Here is a 19098-nt window from a genome sequence, read left to right on the forward strand (position 1 = left end):
TTCAACATGAAGACTTATAAACGAGTAGTGTTGCGACTTAAAACTTTGACAACTTTGTCAAATACCCCAAACTAGCGCTTGATAATGAATGTAAACCGTTTGATGAGGGAAATCCAATGTGTGCATGCAGTTGACTGTAATCTAGCTATTCAACGTCTTCAAAGCCGGATGGTCCTTGATTAAGATTAACTCATGTTGAATCAAATAATGTCCAATGTATACAGTGCTCGCACCATTGCACATATCTCAAGCTCGTACGTTGTCTACTTCTTCCTTGCAACAAATTGCTTCTCACTATAGAAGGCAAGATGACAGCCTTCCTGAGATAATACTACACTAACTTCAATAACTGAAGCATCACACTCAACTTGAAACATTTTGTCAAAATCAGGTAAAGATAAAACAAAAGCAGAAAATAGCTTGCCTTTGATTTCTTCAAAGATCTTCCTCACTTCTTCACTCGATGAAAATTTTCATTTCTTCTCGCGCTCCATGATTAGAGCCGTGATGGTTCTAAAATTTTTAATTGAACCGTCAATAAAATGATGTTAGTCAATAGAAACTAGGTACCAGATGGATGTTTGAGGGAGCTGGTGGACGCTTGTGCATGAGGCTGTCTTGAGGGCAAGCTTCTTCGCCAGGTTAAGAGAAACAATATTTTCACTATTGCTGCTATCAATTATGAAATCACATTTCTACACTGTGCGGAAAATGTTCGTGCATTGAGGGTGATCTTCTCTTCGTGGGTGTACATAAGCCTCCGCACCATCATGGATATAGCTTCTCCGTAGTCTCTATCTATAATATTCTTCAAATTCTTAATTTTTGCTATCTTATATTTTCATCTTCATCCTCAATTGCACCTATAAAATGTATAAATTTTTATCTGGGGCAAACATTAGATTTGTCACCTTCTTCATTACAGCTGTAATACTCCATCATATTTAGAGCATACAAGTTCTAGGAACGTGAGGTCCGCCCAGCTAGAATCGATCCACTCAACCTTGGATTAAATGAGTTTGATCTTTGAATCTATGCTTGGTTCCCTCCACCTTTTCTTGCACCCTCGTGCATTGGAGGAGGTACGCTTGGCGATGTGAAAGACTTTGCCTTCTCTTTATCATCTTCTCAACACACTCAACTGCCAATATAAGATCATCATCTTATAAAAAAAAACTAAATTGAAAGCTTCTTGTCAGTGTCTCACTGCAAGCCATTATTGTTTCTTCAAATGTGGTAGAATTCAGAATCATTCAAGTCAAGCCTAATTTTCAGTTGATACAACTCTTCCAAACAAGCTAATGAGCTGAAATATTGAAATTTATGATACAAAACTTGCTCGTAATCAGGTAAAAGAAATCAACCTTTGAAAATTTATTTCAATCTTTGTCCACGTGTGAACAGGTTCTTTACCTGCTCCCACCAAGCGGATGCACATCCCTTGAAATTGCAGGTGACAATTGTTGCATACTTCTGTCCAAAGATCCTTGTGTAGTCAAACCTTTCCACTTTGGTAAACCTTTATTTCTTGCATGCCATTAAAATGAGGAAGATCTGTCTTCTTGCAATACTCATATTCATGGTTGCTTCTCATGGTCTTTGAATGAAAAAATTAAAACCATCGATAACCTAATTTCTGAATGGATCCTCTTCACAAGATCTCACATCACGCCATGTTCTAGCATTTTGACTATCAAAAGGTTGTTCCAGAGAAGCAATACTTGAAAATTTTATATTATCGCATCATTCACCATCTCCAACTACTCTTGGAACATCTCTTTTGCATCGCAAAACTCTTCTCTATAAATGGAGCATACCGTAATTGAATAATACACAGATATATTTTCATGTTGTTGTTGGAGCGATAGCCTTGATATGATACTACTTGATACATCCTTACCGTAAGAACATAATAGGAACACGACTGGAATCCACAAGCCTTGCTCTAGCTGAAGCAGTCAAGTCCTGAATCCATAGAACTAAGCTCTCCAACCCTTGAGTCCTCGACGGGCTTGAGTCTACAAGCCCCAGAGCACCCTTGAACAAAAAGGATACTCAAAGGGGAGAAATATGTTTTGCAACAAAATAAAAATTTTCAATGATGCCATTCATGGCAACAAGAGGCCTTATATAGGCCACTAAAGGTTCAGGGTCGTTCATAGATGACAGTACCCTTGGAAAGATAACTTAAAGCATTGGGAAAAATACCAATGGCAAGATAAAAGAGAATATCAAAAGCTTGACAGGCCTAACCAGAGATATTTTGCAGATTCTAGGACTTGTAGAATCTGTTAGAGGATATTGGGTAGCTCAAAAAGATTCTAACAAGACAAAACAAAAGATATGCACCTCTAAAAAGGTATGGCAGAGATACTCTGCAAATTCAAGCAGTCAAAAATTCTGTTAGAGGATTCCTTCAAAGAAAACTTTGTTAGAGGATTTTGTAGGTCTCTAAACACTTTTCTACATATCTTTTTAGCTTCTGGATGGATCTCCATCTTTGAAAACTACTTACTAGGCCTCAAGAAATGAGCTTTCGGCCTACATCATTACTTATGTTAACTTTCTTGACCTCCCTATAGCTATTTTGCGAAAAAGCTATCTACAAATTTATTAAGCTTGAATTGGGTTTGGGTTTGTTTCTGCTTTACGATTTATCTCTAATCTTTACTTGTGTCTTCATTGTCCTCTCTGTTTTCCGCTCTCAATTAGATGTGATAAAAAATGGCTGTCTACCCTCTAATGGAGCTTGAATTGGGTTTAAATTTATTTCTGCATTATAAACCCTCTTTTGTTCATCTGTCAATTTTATTGCCTTCTTTCAATGTCAATGAGCCGAAACTGCCATCTTCTTAGGCTTCAATTGGATTCTTCATCTGCTGTTTCTAAAGTAGTTCATCTGTTCTGCCTGCATCTGTCCAATTTCCCAGTTCTCCGTGGTGTGGCAAAACAAAGTCATCTTAACTGTTATTACGAAACATGAATGTCCCACTTTATAAAACAAAGACCATCATTTGCAAGTATGCATATCTAACTATTTAGACCCTTTAACAGAGATGTTTGACGAAAGCCTGTCTGCCTGTTAATTAGTTTGAATTTATTTTTTATTTCTTTCTACTTCCTAAAATTTACTCTCATATGCTGACCAAACCCTCAAAATGGCTAATCCTAGACAAATTTTCTTTGACCCATAATTGGACCTGAATTGGATAGACATTATTCGAAGTTTTCCAAAACCTCTCTCTCATTTGTATTTGTGTTTTGATATGTCAACTTTCATGCTACTAACCTTGCAATTGGTAAAACTTTTCCATCAAACTTTTGTCAGTCACCATAAAATAGCTGCCTGAAAAGTGTTCTTTTCATTCATAGTTTCCTTAATCTGTGTCTGCCATATAAATGCAGTTTGACTTACTCCATTAATAAATTCTTTCCCTAGTATTGATATTGACTAGGGTTTTGCCTTTTCTACTAGATAAATCTGTACCTTTGTTTGATTCGTTTAGGCAAAATGGGGTTTTGCCTAAACAAATCTCTTTGTTAACTAGGTTATTTCATAACAAAAATCACAGAATAGTAAGTGGCAACAAATGTTTCACTCACATTCTCCTCGTCATCCGATCTCCCGGTCCCTAGTCCCTTAATTGTCTCTTCTTCACTGGGTCTCAACCAGTGTTTCCCATTGCCAATGACGATGACGAGGTTGATAGACAAGTTATTATCATTTCTGTCATTTTTCTGTGGCAGAAGATGACATTGGCAATTTTCTCTCATCATCGCCTCTCATCATCGTCCCTCTATTAACCTCACTCAAATGGTGAGGGACATTGACTAAGTCATCAATGTCATTCATCTATGGCCAGGATGATGGTCGAGATAACAAAATCATCATCGTCACGCAAGCCGAGTCGATGTCAATGACAAGATTTTGACTGAGGGTGATGTTTTAGATGTCGTTGCAACCGTCTTTTTAATTGATCCACCCTCTACCACCTTCTTACATAGCAACCTAAATCACGGTCTCTACTACTACCGCATCATCACTTTTGGTACCCATGTTATGCTGCTTTCCTATTTCAGTAATGAGTTCGAATAAATAAAATAATGTTTTTATGATTGATTGATACCTTAGACGATACCCAGAAGTCCCCGGTCTCTCGCAGTGTTGAGGGACGATGATGGCATTGTCTTCCTCTCCTCTGATATTTGCACAAGCATTCGGCCTCGGACTTTTGCACATTCCATATACTCCTCCAAGGGGGGAAGCCGAACGCCCCCCAATTCATTCCCACCTTGTTCTCTGATCAGCTGCTATGACAAAATTTGAATTAAAAATAAATATTTTTATTTACATACAGAAATATTTAGAGAAAGAGGAAAATAAGTTATAAAGAAAGGCAGAAAAAGTTACAACGAGAGAGGAAGAAAGAAACAGTGAAATTAAGAGAGAAAAGGAAAGGCAGGCAGAAACAGAAATGAAGAGAGAAAACAGTGAAAATAAGAGATAAAGAAAGACAAAAACAGAGATGACGAGAGCGGAAGACAGAAACAGTGAAAATAAGAGAGATAATAAAAGACAGAATTAGAGATAAAGAGAGGAGGAGACAGGCAGAGACAGTGAAACGAAGAGAGATAAAGAAAGACAAACACAATTGAAGAGAGGGAGACGAGCAGAGACGGTGATAGGAGTCTGATTACTGTTTGCAAACAGTGAAAAACTTGTCAGCGTCGTCGTCCACGCAGCTTGAGTGATGATGATGATTTCATCATTCGGGTCACAAATGAATCACAATTTCATCATCGACTCTTGTTATCTGAGTGAGGTTCACAGAGGGAGAGTGATGTGAGGCGATGACGAGACCAAACCCTCATTGACATTCAACCTGCGGACAATGCAAGTTGATGATTTTATCATCATCATCATCATCCTGGTGAAGACAAATGACATGGGCAATGAAGGCCAGTCATCGCCCTCTCCTAATTTTCACCGGTGACAGCAAATACTAAGTCAGATGTGGGTTCCTATCGAGGATATGATGGGGGAGGCGAGAATGGTCACGAAGGTAGGGATAAATCCAGAGGGAATGCCACCCGAAGATCTGGTGAGGTAGAGAGGATGACGGGGGCACGGGGATCAGAGGGCCCCAAAGGGACGAGGAGATGAGAGACTGAGAACTGTAATCAATGTCACTAATTATTCTGACTCCCAAGTTAAAAGGGAGGGCTACTCTATTTAAAGGGAAATATGTGGGGTGGAAGACCCAAGATAGCACTTGTGAGATAAAGGGACCAAAATATCACTGGAGACGTGCAGGTTAGTATCAGATAGCCGTAAAATGAGAGTGAAGAGCATGGAGAGACATCGGCAGAAGGTTTCATATAAAATATATGTATATGTATGGGGGGAGAGATAGATAGATAGATAAATAGATAGATAGAGATATATATTGATAGATAGACAGACAGAGAGAGAGAGAGGGATGGGACCTTGGATGCCCAGTGGCGTTCTGCCTGTTGGCAGATGTCTCTAATGTCACGTCCGGACATTCTAAAAAAAGGAAGAACGATCAGGGATAATTGACATTCAGAAACACAAAAATAAACAACAAAGAGAAAAAAAAAATATCCAACCCATCATACTCACCATCCAGTACTAACATAATATTTCATCAAACTCTCGTAACAAATAGAACTCTGGAAGGAGATTATATATTGGAAATAAAATAGAAAAAAAACTCAGGTCCAGGGGAAAGTATATTCTCAGAACATGGGTTTAAGTGTAGATGAATTAACGATCCAGTCTAAGTATGTTTAAGCTTATCGTTTTGATGTTACATTAATTTTTTTTTATAAATAGCCGCTTTCTAATGGTCCACCCTAATTTTTAACTTACTTCAACTACCATCTCCTGTGCGATTAAGTTATACTCTATTTTGATAGTTTTAGAAATAAGTTGTCGCATATTTTCTATGAGGAAACTAAAATAGACTTTCACATCAGTACATACGAAGAATAATTTATCCTGTGATAAAAAGTTTCCCATTTTTGACATGGAACATTAGAATATTAAGAGATAGGTTTATTCACCCAAGCAAATTTGTGAAAAAAAATGATTTTAAAACTCCAATTTTCTACAACGCTCAGAAAAGTGGTTGAAAATTCAGATCGTTTTTCTCTGCTGTGTAGAGAAGTTTCACAAAAGACTTGTAAGCAATGAAAAATGAACACAAATATATAAAGGGCAAGGAAAAATCATGAGAGAATTTTAAAGTGTATCCCAATTTATAGAAATATCTGCTCATACAAAATTTCAATAGCTTACCCTTCAGTAGCGTCTGCAAGCTGGGTCAGCTCCAAACTGTTTAAATGCTTCGCGTACTGAGATGCGATCTTTTCTCGGTTTTTGTAATCAGGAAGGAAAAATGGAATCACGGTGTCAAAGCGGCTAGGAAAAATGAAATTAAGGATCAGGAGAGTAGTAAATATTTAAAAAACTGAAAATGAGATGAAAAGAAAACATGAAACCTGATGAGTGCCGGATCAAGATCCTGTTTTCTGTTTGTTGCAGCTATAACAATCACTCTCTTATCTTGCTCAAAACCATCAATCTAAAAATCATAAAATCAAGACAAAAATATTGCTTGTACGTTTAGAAAATATAGAAAATAGACTACAAAAACATTCATAATGAAAATCCAACGCTAAGCAATTGAGCCAGCACTATTCATAAAATATAAGCCAAATTTGAAGGGAAAGGTCAGGACAAACCTCTGAAAATAATTAAAATTATATCTTGTAAAAAAAGCAAATGAAGAAATGATTAAAAGTTCTATGATATAATCTACGGTCATTGCTCAGACCCACTCTTTCACCTTTTTATGACTTATTTTCTATAATATATGGCGCTCGCTGTTTGGATTACCAAGAAACTGAACCACAAAGAATGTAACATATTGCAATATACAAAACCCTTGTTGTAATAAGTTAAGTTCCATGGCATTACTTTTAAAAGCCGCGGAACACGTGCTCTAGGGTTCTATCTCCCCTGTAATGACTCTGCGTTTTGTTGACTGTTATTTTGGACCAACATGGCATGGGTGGAAGTATTTTGAAACGTTCTTTTCAAGAACGTACCAGAGGTGTCGCCCAAAGAGACAACGCTAAGACGGTCGCACGTGCGACCCCTATAAATAAAGCCAGATCCAGTCAAGAAAGGCAGTTACCATTTTTGTGAACTCTGGCAGCGAGAGCTGAGGCTGGGGCGGGAGACTCTCCACAACCAGAGAGGGGAGAGAGGGAAGAGAGGGAACTACATTTTCCCCTCTTCATTTCTATCTTCCCACATTCTTGTCTTCTCTGTCTTCTATGAACTCTTGTTCTCGATCTTATTTCTGTTCGTGTGGATACTCAATACGAAATTCTATTGTTGGATATCATCTTCTTGACATCGAAGTGTATCATATTTTCATCAGGAATAATTCATTTTTGCATCTATGAGTTATTGGAACCTATCACAACATAATCGAGATCTTGCTTCTGTGCAAGAATCTGAGACCCTCACCTTCCACCATGGCAGCAAGCCTATTTAAAAAAACATCGGACGACGACGCCGTCGACGTTCGATACCACTATCCATTATCGGCACCGAGCCATCATACTGGGTGTCGACCGGACGACTTCTTAGACGATGTCCGACATCACATTTTAGTCTTTTGATAAGCCATATAAAAGCCTGGCCATCTGTTTCAATGTTTTAAGTCTAACCTTCTGTATAATCTAGGTCATCAGATCCTTGAATGCGTTTATCCAATCCATTATATGGATGCCATGCTTTGTAAACGTCCACAATGAGACAGGCTCCTCTGCCTCACCTGATGAGGAAATGGAGAAGCTGAAAGGTGAACTGGAGAAGATGTGACAACTGCTGAGAGCCGCCTTGATCGCTCCTACTCATCCTTAGTCCTACCTCTAGTATATAGAAAGGATCTGTCTCATTTGAGGCAAATTAAACTGATACAATTCCCCTGAAGACTTGACAAAGGAATATATCCATATTCCCAATTAATGAGGCACGTGTCAACCAGGCTATGAGTAATAGAGAAGGCGGGAACCTTGGGAACAAGAATTCCGTTCAAGAAAATCCAGAGTGGGCAGTAGTGCTTGACAGAAGACTGGGCAGCCGTGCTTGACTGAAGATCAGAGTGGGAGAAGCACTATCAGGTTGATACGAACCTTGATCTAGGCTCGTATCAGAGGGAGGGTAGAGGATGAGGTAAGGTAGGGAATTCACGGGGTAGAGAGGTGAAACGGGAACGATAAGAGAGGAGGCCGAGCAAGGGAGGTAGGGATCGGCCAAGGGACGAGCCACCTGAAGACGCGGTGATGCAGAGATGACCGCGGGAGACGAGAGGGAAGAGAAATCACTAATCACTTAAGGTCCAACATTCAAGTCTGCCCTCCCCATCCCCAGAAGGAGGGCTGTGCTATTTAAAGGAACAAAAAGGAGAACATGATGAGAATGCCCTCAACAAGGCACGGTAAACCTATCACAGGCTTTCTCCATTTCATCTCTATTTCATCTTCACCATCATCTTTCCTCCATTTTGATCCTCAAACTATGATTCACCATTTTCTCAATTCAGACGGCTATTTTCATTTGGAATGTGTATTGAATTGAAGATATTGCAGTTGAGAGAACCTCTTAGGAACAGACATTGATAAGGAATTATCATCAAACACTCTAGTATCTTTCAAAAAAAAATCATCAAAATCATCAAATACTCTTGATACATAGAGCTTTATCATTTGAGGCAGAGTAAACCATAATGGATCTTCAATTCTACAGCTACTGGCTGCATGAATCCAGCAAAATCATACTTCAATATGTATAACCTTCTTGTCAAAATACCAGATATATGTTAACACTGATGGGATTTCATCCCGGTGTACCGCAATATATATATTTTGAAAAAAAAAATCTTAATGAGACGATTTTTCTTTTCTTTGAAGAAAAAATACCAAGTTCTTCTTGTTCAACTTCTTTCTCCATCCGTGGACAGACTCTGAACTTTTCTACTGCTGATCACTCTGAATGGATGTTTTTTGTAGGACAAAATAACTGGATTAAAGACCAAAGGTCCTGAAGAACAGGGATGTCTCAACTGCTTCAATGCCCTTGATGTAGCTGGAGGAAAGGTGAGGGGGTGGGATCTCGAGCACTGGAACATTTCTGATCAGATCCCCAACTCCTATAAAGATATTTCGGTCATTTAATGGTCTGGGGGTTATTTTGGCCATTCCCTGCTTGAATGTTTCCCTCTTATTAGTGCTGACCCTCCCTTTAGAGAGCAGACAAGGAGTTAAAGTAGAAATCCCCCGTGGGTAGAAAAAATCCTTGTTTCCTCCTCATCCTAGCCCCCCCTGCCCCTTTCCTGAGATTGGCTCACTAGATATTCTGTTTAATTCCACACTAGATCAGTCCCTTGCTTTTCACTGACCGATCTCTCTCCTCCATTCGCTCTGTTTCTCTCTTCTAATAAATCTCCTTCCCCAAGGTTTGTATCAACCCCATAGATTGTGATGTATGGGGAAAGAAAGAGGAGTTCCTGGAGACGACCCCATAAGGATATCTCCATAAAGATTCACAATATGACGTTTTAGTTGAAAAAATCAATAATCAAACAAGTCCCAATATAAAAGCTCTAAATCAAAAAACAGCCAGATGCACGTCCATATGAGCAATACAGTGTGGCCACCAGGCAAGAGCACCAGAAAGATCAAGTATTATCAAACGTGAACTACCAACAAAAATTGAAGGTAGAGCCTACAATCAGCTGGTTATATGGCTTCTCTTCCATCAAATGGCTTTGCACCCCCAAGTGGTACAAGGTTTCAAAAGGACCAAAAAAAATATCGAAATTTACAGCGGAGAAAACATAAGAAATCTACCATCCCTTGAGTTCCGTAAATATGATGATACATAAAACGAAGAGAACTTATATACTTCACCTGACGCAAAAGAACAGAAAGCATTCTACGAGTTGCTTCATGAATTTCACTGTCGCGAGAGGCTGCAAATGAATCAACCTAAAAAAGGTTGCAATAAGTGTATAAGGAGATGGACGAGAAACAAAGCCCGAATGTGAACAGTACTGGATACCTCATCTAGGAAAATAATGGCTCCATCAGGTAGATCATTAGCCAGAGAGAAGACATTTCCTAGAAATTTCTCACTTTCTCCATAATACTTAGACAGCACAACTTCCAGAGGCACATACAGCAGGGGAACACCCTGAAATAGAGGGAGAATTATATATTAACGCTTCTATAACTAGAAAGCAATATCATAGCTCGTATGGATTTATTCCATCAGAAGAAGTACAACAGGAAGTATATTTTGTGTTTATCTATGATGAGTTTTATCATGGAATGTCAGCTATTCAGATGGAACTATAAACTCCTAGAAAGACTATAAGGTTACAAAATACCATCAAAAAATCCCACTTAACTTTTTACAAAAAAAAATCCCACTTAACTCTTTAAGTTGTTAATAGGACCAATCTCACTTTACCACTTAACTATACCCACTACGTTTTCATTACAGTCGATGAATTCTCATTTGTTGCTCCTTTATTTTTCTTATCGTTCTTTCCCATAACGCCTATTCTGGGACGAGTTGGAAGAGGGATTCCAAATTCTAACATGGATGAGAGCACCTGATCAGTTATAATTTTTTACACAATTTGACAAGAGCGTATTACACTAATTGTTTCTCTTGCAGAACCAAACTGAACTAATTATATAAGTCTTCTATGTGCTCTTGGGAGAACGAGAGCTGCTCCGATCCTGTCTCTCTTGAAAGAGTAAAGTCTGACCACCAAGGGTCAAGGGTATTATTTCAGCTATTTACATATAAAGACAGACAAATAACTCACAGCTTGACTTGCAATAACCCTGGCGCATGATGTCTTCCCAGTCCCTGAAATAACAAAATCGTCATTTGTAAAGATTAAACTAGTTATTAGGTATTAAAGTTCCGCAACCATGATTTCATTTATCCTATATTAACAAGAACCTCAGCATCTACATATCATTTAATCAAATAAAATATATCCCTTGTAGCATATAATTCAAGTTTATAAATTCTGCATATGTAAGTCATGGAGACGGATGGTCCACAATCGTCGGAGGCTGACCTGGAGGACCTTCAAAAAGAACAGCACGAGGTCGGTTGGTTTCAAATTTGCAACGTGTGCCCCACGCAATTTCGTCATACAACTGTGGATACTGTAGGGACAGTAGAATTGTATCCTCTATTTCTCTGCAATAAGTTAGAAATGAAATTACAATGGGGTTGATTGACTATCAAAATAAGAAATGGAAGACTGAAACTTTGCGTGCATCCTAATAGGTAGCTTGGAACTGACTAGAAGTTCCATCGGAACTCAAAAGAAAGAAAATAAATTGAAATGTGTCAATGTTTAATAATTAACAGAATCATTGTTCTCATCCAGGTCTCTTTCTTTTAAATTTGAACTAGAAATATTCTGTTCATTGCACATTGAAAAAGGAAAAACCAGAAAACCAGGATGTGCTTGAGAAATAGATATACCAAAAAGATTTGGGATACATAACAGCACATTGGAATCCAAATATTACTAGGAGAGAACTCCTGGCTAATATGAAGTGCATGGATACAATTATCCGTTGGAATGAAAGTAATAATACAACTATGAATTTCATGGAGATTTCAATATCGGCCCAGGACGAACTGTTGGTCCAGGCGTGTTTCTATACGTCTTCTTTTTCTTCCCATCAGAGTTTTTTCATAAAGATTTTCCATGGCAAGGGGGAAGGTGGAACAAGCAAATCATCTTTATACAGAACTCATCCTGGGAATTAAAAGCTGAGTGCTGTGAACTGTAAGTGGAGAGCGTTAAGCAACCTTCAGGGAGGATAAATAAAAATCTGTCACTCAATGGAATCCAAAACCAAGGACCTTCTCTCAATGGAATCCAGAAATCACTTTGAATTGGAAGATAATTTGAAATAATAAAAAATGCAGAAAAATATTATCATTCAAAATGCATTCTGAAAATTATAACGCACCATTCATAACTTCTGTAAAAGAAAAGTAATAATGCTCTGGTAGGATCAGCGAAAAGACTTTGATGCAAGGTGAAGCGATTCAACTCAATAAAATAAATGCTTGAATCTATTGGTCAAGAAGTCCGCTTGAATCAAGACCAACAGAGTTGATCTAAATGAGAAGTCTCTCGGAGAAGGAGATAGAAAAATACAAAAAAACACTAGGAGACGTCAGATCCAGACTCATTTTGGACGCTGGATCTGGGCTCCAACCACTCCAGACCTCAGACCCAACAGCCTATACTGACAAATGAATTCTTGATTTGAGTTTCCAGCCTTCCGCTTATAGGCAGTTCACATGAGCTGTTGTCTATATTTGTGAAGGTATTCCCTCTAGCCTCAAGTGCTTCTTCTGATAAGTTGTCATGGAACTTACCAGAAGCACATGCAACCTAGTGTCCCACATGACACTAAGGAGTAACAAGCACACAGGAGATACGCATGAATTTGAGTCTTGAATTCTACTACGTGTTTCTCCAAATAGGAGATCCTCTATTTTTCTTCGCATGATCCGATTTGGATTCTCAGTCATTTGATTGGTATTACTGCTGAATTCAGGAGGAGCAAATTAAAATGATCCAAGGTTTTTTCTAACATCTAAAATGAAGTCTCTAGCTTATGATCCTCAAATCATTCGAGAAGAGTTAAAAGGACATCGACTTGGTGAGAGAAGAAAATTAGAGAGAATACTGAATGCTCTACATGCAGATTTCTCAGTGGGTTTGGTCCAAATGTATGTGGACGAAAGGGAGGTGATGATTTTGTAACTCTCCTCTAGAAGAATGGTAGCAGAACTTTGTACTGGCACCAAACTTTGAGCCATTTATCAAGAAGCCTTAAACAGAGTCTAAGCCAAGGAGACATTTGATCTCATACTCCTTAATATTTCAGGTTTAGTTCAGAGATTAATCACATTTTTGTGTTGAACACCAAGTCTACCTGAATCTTCAACAACCTTAGTTTTAGCCACAGATACAATGGAAAAATCTAAATGAATATGACTGATTGTTAATCTGAGTCAAATTTCTTATCTTTTATCTTTCAAATTGCAAGAGAAGAGAGACAAGGCATCCACCAGTCATAAAGTGCACTAAGATTTCACCAGTGAATCATTATTTATCCACGCCTTGACATTCTTGTCTTCATTTCTGATATGATCCTTCTTGTATCTTAAGCCCACTAAGAGTATTTGCATCTTCCATTCCCTTACCATACATCCCTTTAAAGATGTAGTCCTTGTTGGAGGACAGGCTTTTGATACCGTGATTTGAGAATGTACGCTATATTGATGACTCTGCTGTTGCCCTAGTCCCCTGATAACGTCCAGCCCTCGGGCTCTTTGTTCCCTTGGCGATGTCCACTCCGCCAGGTTTCCAAACTTTGTCCCAGTTCACAATATGAACTACGTCAGTTCCTCTTAATTTCTCTTAAGTTAAATGCAGGGAATAAGCCATTATAGTTTATTTTTCCAAGGGATCTCTAAAGAAGCAAAATCTCATCAAGAAATCTTCCTCAAAATGATGATTTTGATTTCATAAGACCATCATGAGCAAAAGAGCCATGGATACTCTCACAAGAGTCTACTGAAGAAAATTTGTAATCGAGAACATCCCATCTTACTTCAAGCTCACTTTGCATTCAATCACCACAAACTTCCTTTCAATTTTATTACTGGATGATGACATTCAAACAAAACAAAACTTATCTTCTTGAATTCTAGACCATCATAAAAGATGAATTCTACGTCGTTTTTTTCCCAAAATAATGAATAAGAGAGTATAACCAGAATATTCAATCGTACCTTTTTTGCTGCTCATAGCCTGCAATATTGTCCCATGATATTGCAATACCACATGAAGATCTAGGAGCTTCATCAATTCCATAGACTCTCACTCCCATGGCCTCCAACGAAGGTATTACTCGAGCCAACTGAGGATCTTTTTGTTTCTCTTTCACAGATCTCCAAGGATTCTGTTCGGATTTTTTCTTAGTTTCTGTCTTCTCACCAGCTAGTTTCAGCGCACTAACAAGAGCATCTAACTCCACAGAGGTAAACATACCATCTTTTATGAATTCAATTTCCTGAAATATTTTCCACCTTGTAAACTCTGAAAAATCAGATTAATGTGCCAGCAGTCAAATCAGGAGGAGGAGGTAATTACGCAGTTCCCAGAGCTAACTAGCGACTCGTATATTAGGATGCACAAATTTCCTTCCTGCCTCTTATAATCGCTGTTTGAATCGCCACTTGCTGTTTGCACATTCTCTTCTGGGTAATTCAGCGTAAGTTGCCAGGAAACAGCACTAAAAATTCAAGATTAATGGTGCAGGGATCCAAATCAATACTCATTCATAAACAATGCAGGAAAAATAAATGCAAAACTGAGCAGTCTGACGTTTGGTAATATAAAAGTTGAAGTTTATACAATAAAAGTGTTAGAATCACATTAAACAAAGTGAGGCTATAATTTAAGGGCGAGGTATTCGCAACTGAAATTTTGATTTTTCCGCCACTCTTTTTTTTTTGAAAAATGATAATTTTTCTGCTATTCATTCGTCAAAATTTGTGTCATGAAAGCGTACCCTTTAAAGATCTTTAGGTCATAAAGATTCTAATAGGATCTTAATACTAGGATGGCCCGTGAGGTTGTTAAAGACTTACCTAGGACGTACCAACGCAAACGACGAAGGACGGACGCTGAGTCACGTGCCAGCATGGAGCGTGGCGACCAACCGAATGAGAGCGGGAAATGGAGAAGTGAAATAAAGGGGGGAATCTCGACAAGAGGACATGCTTTTTCAGAGTTAGTTACATGGGAGATTCTCTCGAGGAGGGAGCCGATTCAGCTCTCACCACCACAACAAGGGGGTGCTGATCCAGACTCTCCTGCGTCAAGTATTTCATCGAATTCTAGTTTGTTCCCAATTGTAGTTCAAAGTTTTTTATCCTTGCAATCTTCTATTCTCTTGGCATCTTAATCTGTCAGCATTTGCAGCTAATCACCTTCTCTATTCGATTCGTCCGACTTGTATCCTGCTAAACGTCTCGAGGAGAGGCTGTGTTTTCCGATTCTCCGAGCTGTACTTCATTGCACGCGAGGAACTCATCAGAGGTCCATGTTTTAGTCCAAGCTTAGGTACTATAGTTCTATTTTTTTCAAAAACATAGGTATTAGAGTTCTACTATGTTCTGAGAACCTAAGAATAAGTCGGAATTTTGGTAAGAAAGCAAACTCTCTCCTTCTCTCTTCCCCTTCCCTTCTCTCTCGGGACCCACAGATCATATGAAATGAAGTCTCTGGCAAATCAAAATAACTGAAATGGAAGGAAAAAGAGATTTTTTATTGGCATATCAAAGAATGTGATCAAAGATTATGTTCTTCTGCACTTAATCACAGGAATAGAACAACCTTCTTTTTTTGAACAGCAATGATCATGAACTCGCGCCATAAGAGCGTACAACAACTATTCTCCAAAAACTCATATGGTCCAAGGATTACTTATTTGATAGCCTAAACTATGTGAAAGCATATACCTAAAAAAGTCGTTTAATTCATTTCCTACCCTTCTTTCCCCGTAACTATCTATTTTCAAGAAGCTGACTCATTTTTGTTCTAGAAAAGTACTAATATTAAGTAAATAATAAAATAGAAAACTATATGAGGGAGAAATGGAAAAAACTATAAATCTCTGTGAGAGAAATAGTGCAATCACCTGTCCCAGGCGCGCACCAGCATTTCTGAACCACCTCCGTGCTTCTCAGCTTTCAGACCAAGATGAGAAACAAGATCTACTATCAAGTGAGAAGCCTCGCATGATGGAGGGATCCGAAACTTCACGGTAATCTGTGTATCCACAATTTATAGTAGATTCACATGTATGAACACAAAAGACATGTCTGAATATTTGTCTAATCTTGAATCCTTGTGACACAAGACATCCAAGTAAAGCAAATCAAGATAGGTATAATTTGAATTACATACTCGAATTATATAATTTGACATCAGATTAAATTAGAATCTACATAATCTCTAAACTTTTAATAAAATTACAGATAAAAATCCAAAGGTCAATTCTGTTTGAGGGCGGAGTTTTGAAAGACTCTCTTCGCTTCTCCCCATTTGGTCATCTATTGTCGTTGTTATCCAACAGTTAGCATATCAATTTATGACTGCAAATCGTTCTTAGGCACTTCAGTATTGGCATCATTAGCGTCATTACCAATTCCTTTAAGCTCTTCAATCCAAGGTATAATCCTCCAGTTCACAAATAATGACAGAAAAAAATGGCCAAACAACTATCGAGAAAGAAAGGAAAAGAAACACTGGTGTTTTCTGGTCAAATAATACTAATGAATAAACTTAGCATCAATAAAAACACAGAAATCAAAAGAATAAGACCATAGCATCATAAAAGAATGCTTTCTAGTTATGGTCAAGCTTCTTGGAAAGTAGATTTACTTCTGATTGGCAAGATTTCTTTGTCTTCTCAATGGTCAAATAATTAGGAAAAGAAAATTTAGCAGATATATTTATTCTTGAGTTCACTTGTTGAACGCTTGAGAAGAAAAGAGAAAATATCCAACATAAAAATGACCCAAAATGATTGCACACTATCAGCTCGCCAAATAAAAAGTTCAATGCAATTAAACTTAAACGCCATAAAACGAGAGATAAATTCACAGAAAAAGCAATAAGAATCGAAACATACTGTCGCAATGACTTAAACGGACCTTCTGACCCTTTCCCGATACAACAAAAGCCGGATAACTGCCCCTCCAGACGTCATTCTTCCTCAGCAACTCCTCCAGCCGTAGTCTCTCGCCACGAACAAGCCTATCCATGGCGTCCGAGTCAGAAACCGGACTCGACGCGACAGGAATACAAGAATTCCCAACTTCCTGAATTCCTGAACCTTTCAGATCCCTCGAAATTCCGCAAAATAGAATCAAACAAGTAAACAAAATGGCGCGAAATTCGTACCTCGTCAGCATCCGCATGAGACCACTCCAGCAAGCCAACCACTGACGCCGTTAGAATTCCGAAAAACGCAGGAGTTGAGGACGAAAAACTTGTGGTACGACATCTCGGAATGGAATTGGATGAAGAGAAAGAGCAGATCGAAGGAGAAAACAAGAGAGAAGAAAAAAATTGAAAGCGATTGCCATTAGAAATTGGAGGAATTGACGAATGAGATCTCCAGAAACGATTAAGAATCTGCCGCGCGATCCGACCGCTTCTCTTCACCATATTCTCCCTCTCGATCGCAAAACTTTCAAAATTTGGCTTGCAAGTTGACTTGATTGTGTAAGCCTGCCATTTTATACCCTCATGAGAGGCGGTTGACAAGAACATAAGTTACTATCTCGATTTTTAAAACGGTCTTATTTAACAATAAATAATTTTTATCAATCTATAAAAAGATGAAAGGGTTTTAGTTTCTACATGCTATTGTGTAAGCTTGTGGTTGTGTGCACCCGCAAAATTGAATTTATAATATTTATTGAATTTATATGGGAGTATTTGCAGGTAGGATTGGACATTTAGGATCGAGGACCGGTTTGACTGGACCAAACTGGTACCATTTGAGGGTGGACTGGACCAAACTGGACCGGAGCCAGAAGTATGTTATTTAATATTTTTTATAAAATTTTAAAAATATCAAATCTCACTCGACGGAGAAGTTTCTATTGAGCTCAGCATAGACGCCCATATATTTGACCATCTATGGAGACCCAGTTAATGTAGATCATATTAAACATTAATATGAACATAAATTTTCTACTTTTACTAGCCAACCTGACCAGACTGGGACCATATGGGGACCGAACAAGAATGTACTGGATACGGGTCGAGGTTTAAGTAACGTTTAGGTTTTTGTTAAAACCCAGACGGGAATGGGACCGTCAGACCCTATTTGCAGGTATTTACAAAAATCATGATGTTTTTCTTTCAAAATTTTAAAAGGTATGAAAAAGCTTTAGTTTCTGCCTGTTTTTTGGTTTAAAATGGAATATCTTATGATGTATAGTTCTTTGTAGATTTTGAAAGAGCTTCTTCAATCTTGAATGGGTGCATTGTCCACCCTTGATTACTTATGGATGCGTCCTCGCCCTCAAGAACAATGTAGGCATCAAGATGAATTGCAATCAAAATCATGTATTTCTTGCATAAGGGGATGAGTGTACAGAGACTCTCTTTGGGGATCCAATTTAATTCATTCATGTCCTCTTTGTTGTAACCTAGAAACCCATTTCTTGAGGACCATTAGCACAAGGTGTGTGGCCCAAGCTGGAGGTTCTTCAAGAAGATGACAATATATAAATAAAAGTGCCTAGAGACCCACAAAATCCTTTGACAATATCCTCTATTAGATTCTTCTTCTGCCAAAATCTTTGAAATATCTCTGCTACACGTTTTTAGAGGTATTGATCCTCTCATTTGCCTTATCATAATCTTCTTGAGCCACCATATCTTCTTACAGATTCTATGGACCCAAAAATGTATAGAATACCTTTGTTCTAGATGTCAGGCTTCTCATATTCTTTTTTATATTATTAAAAAATTTTCCCAATGTCCTAAGTATCTTTATAAGGTTACTTCATTACGGATGACCTTGAGCCATTAGTAGCTGCATTGTAACCTTGAAGGAGGATTGACTGAGGTATAATGTTTTGTTGAGAAACTTGTCAATCCACTATGAGTGTTCTCCTTTTTAGAAAGTGCTCTAGTGCATTTGAACTCAAGCACAACTTCTTAAGCTTTGAAGAGGCTAGTTTTGTGGATTCAAGACTTGGTTGCTTCATGCAGGGCAAGGATTGTGGATTCAACTCATATTTTACATTATTCCTACGCTAAGGCTGCATCATTCTCATTTTGAAAAATTAATATTGGTCACTTTATTATCTTTAATTTTCCATACTTCCGTAGCAGCTGTTGGGTTCTAGAGGCC

The 19098-nt window shown here is 38.2% G+C and overlaps 1 protein-coding gene across 2 annotated transcripts; it reads right to left on the reverse strand.

Annotated features, from left to right (window-relative positions):
- Positions 1-4044: 4044 nt before the first annotated feature.
- LOC144708646 (P-loop containing nucleoside triphosphate hydrolases superfamily protein) lies at positions 4045-17436 on the reverse strand. 2 transcript variants are annotated; one of them, XM_078582058.1, is made up of 13 exons: positions 17130-17436; positions 16880-17047; positions 15862-15992; positions 14310-14451; positions 13949-14229; positions 11196-11320; positions 10935-10978; positions 10160-10291; positions 10009-10086; positions 6526-6608; positions 6323-6445; positions 5488-5548; positions 4045-4308 (listed from the first exon to the last, which is right to left on the reverse strand). In XM_078582058.1, exons 1-13 carry the CDS (start codon positions 17394-17396, stop codon positions 4129-4131), a joined length of 1815 nt encoding a protein of 604 aa, XP_078438184.1. In that variant the 5' UTR covers positions 17397-17436; the 3' UTR covers positions 4045-4128. The 2 variants fall into 2 exon arrangements, with proteins under 2 accessions (XP_078438184.1, XP_078438185.1); XM_078582059.1 differs by lacking the exon at positions 15862-15992 and having other exon boundaries at positions 14310-14416; positions 16858-17047.
- Between the last annotated feature and the right edge of the window lie 1662 nt (positions 17437-19098).

Source organism: Wolffia australiana, chromosome 10 (genome assembly GCF_029677425.1).
Source record: "Wolffia australiana isolate 7733 chromosome 10, ASM2967742v1".
In the NCBI taxonomy this organism is placed as follows: Eukaryota; Viridiplantae; Streptophyta; class Magnoliopsida; order Alismatales; family Araceae; genus Wolffia; species Wolffia australiana.

Excerpts from the sequence above, each read along its gene's own strand:
- LOC144708646 (XM_078582058.1), bottom strand. The coding sequence starts at position 17,396 with ATGGTGAAGAGAAGCGGTCGGATCGCGCGGCAGATTCTTAATCGTTTC. Across the intron at positions 10,979-11,195 it reads TCTTTTTGAAGGTCCTCCAG|GGACTGGGAAGACATCATGC; the intron begins GTCAGCCTCCGA and ends TTGTTATTTCAG. Across the intron at positions 6,609-10,008 it reads TTTCTGTTCTTTTGCGTCAG|ATTGATGGTTTTGAGCAAGA; the intron begins GTGAAGTATATA and ends TATGATTTTTAG.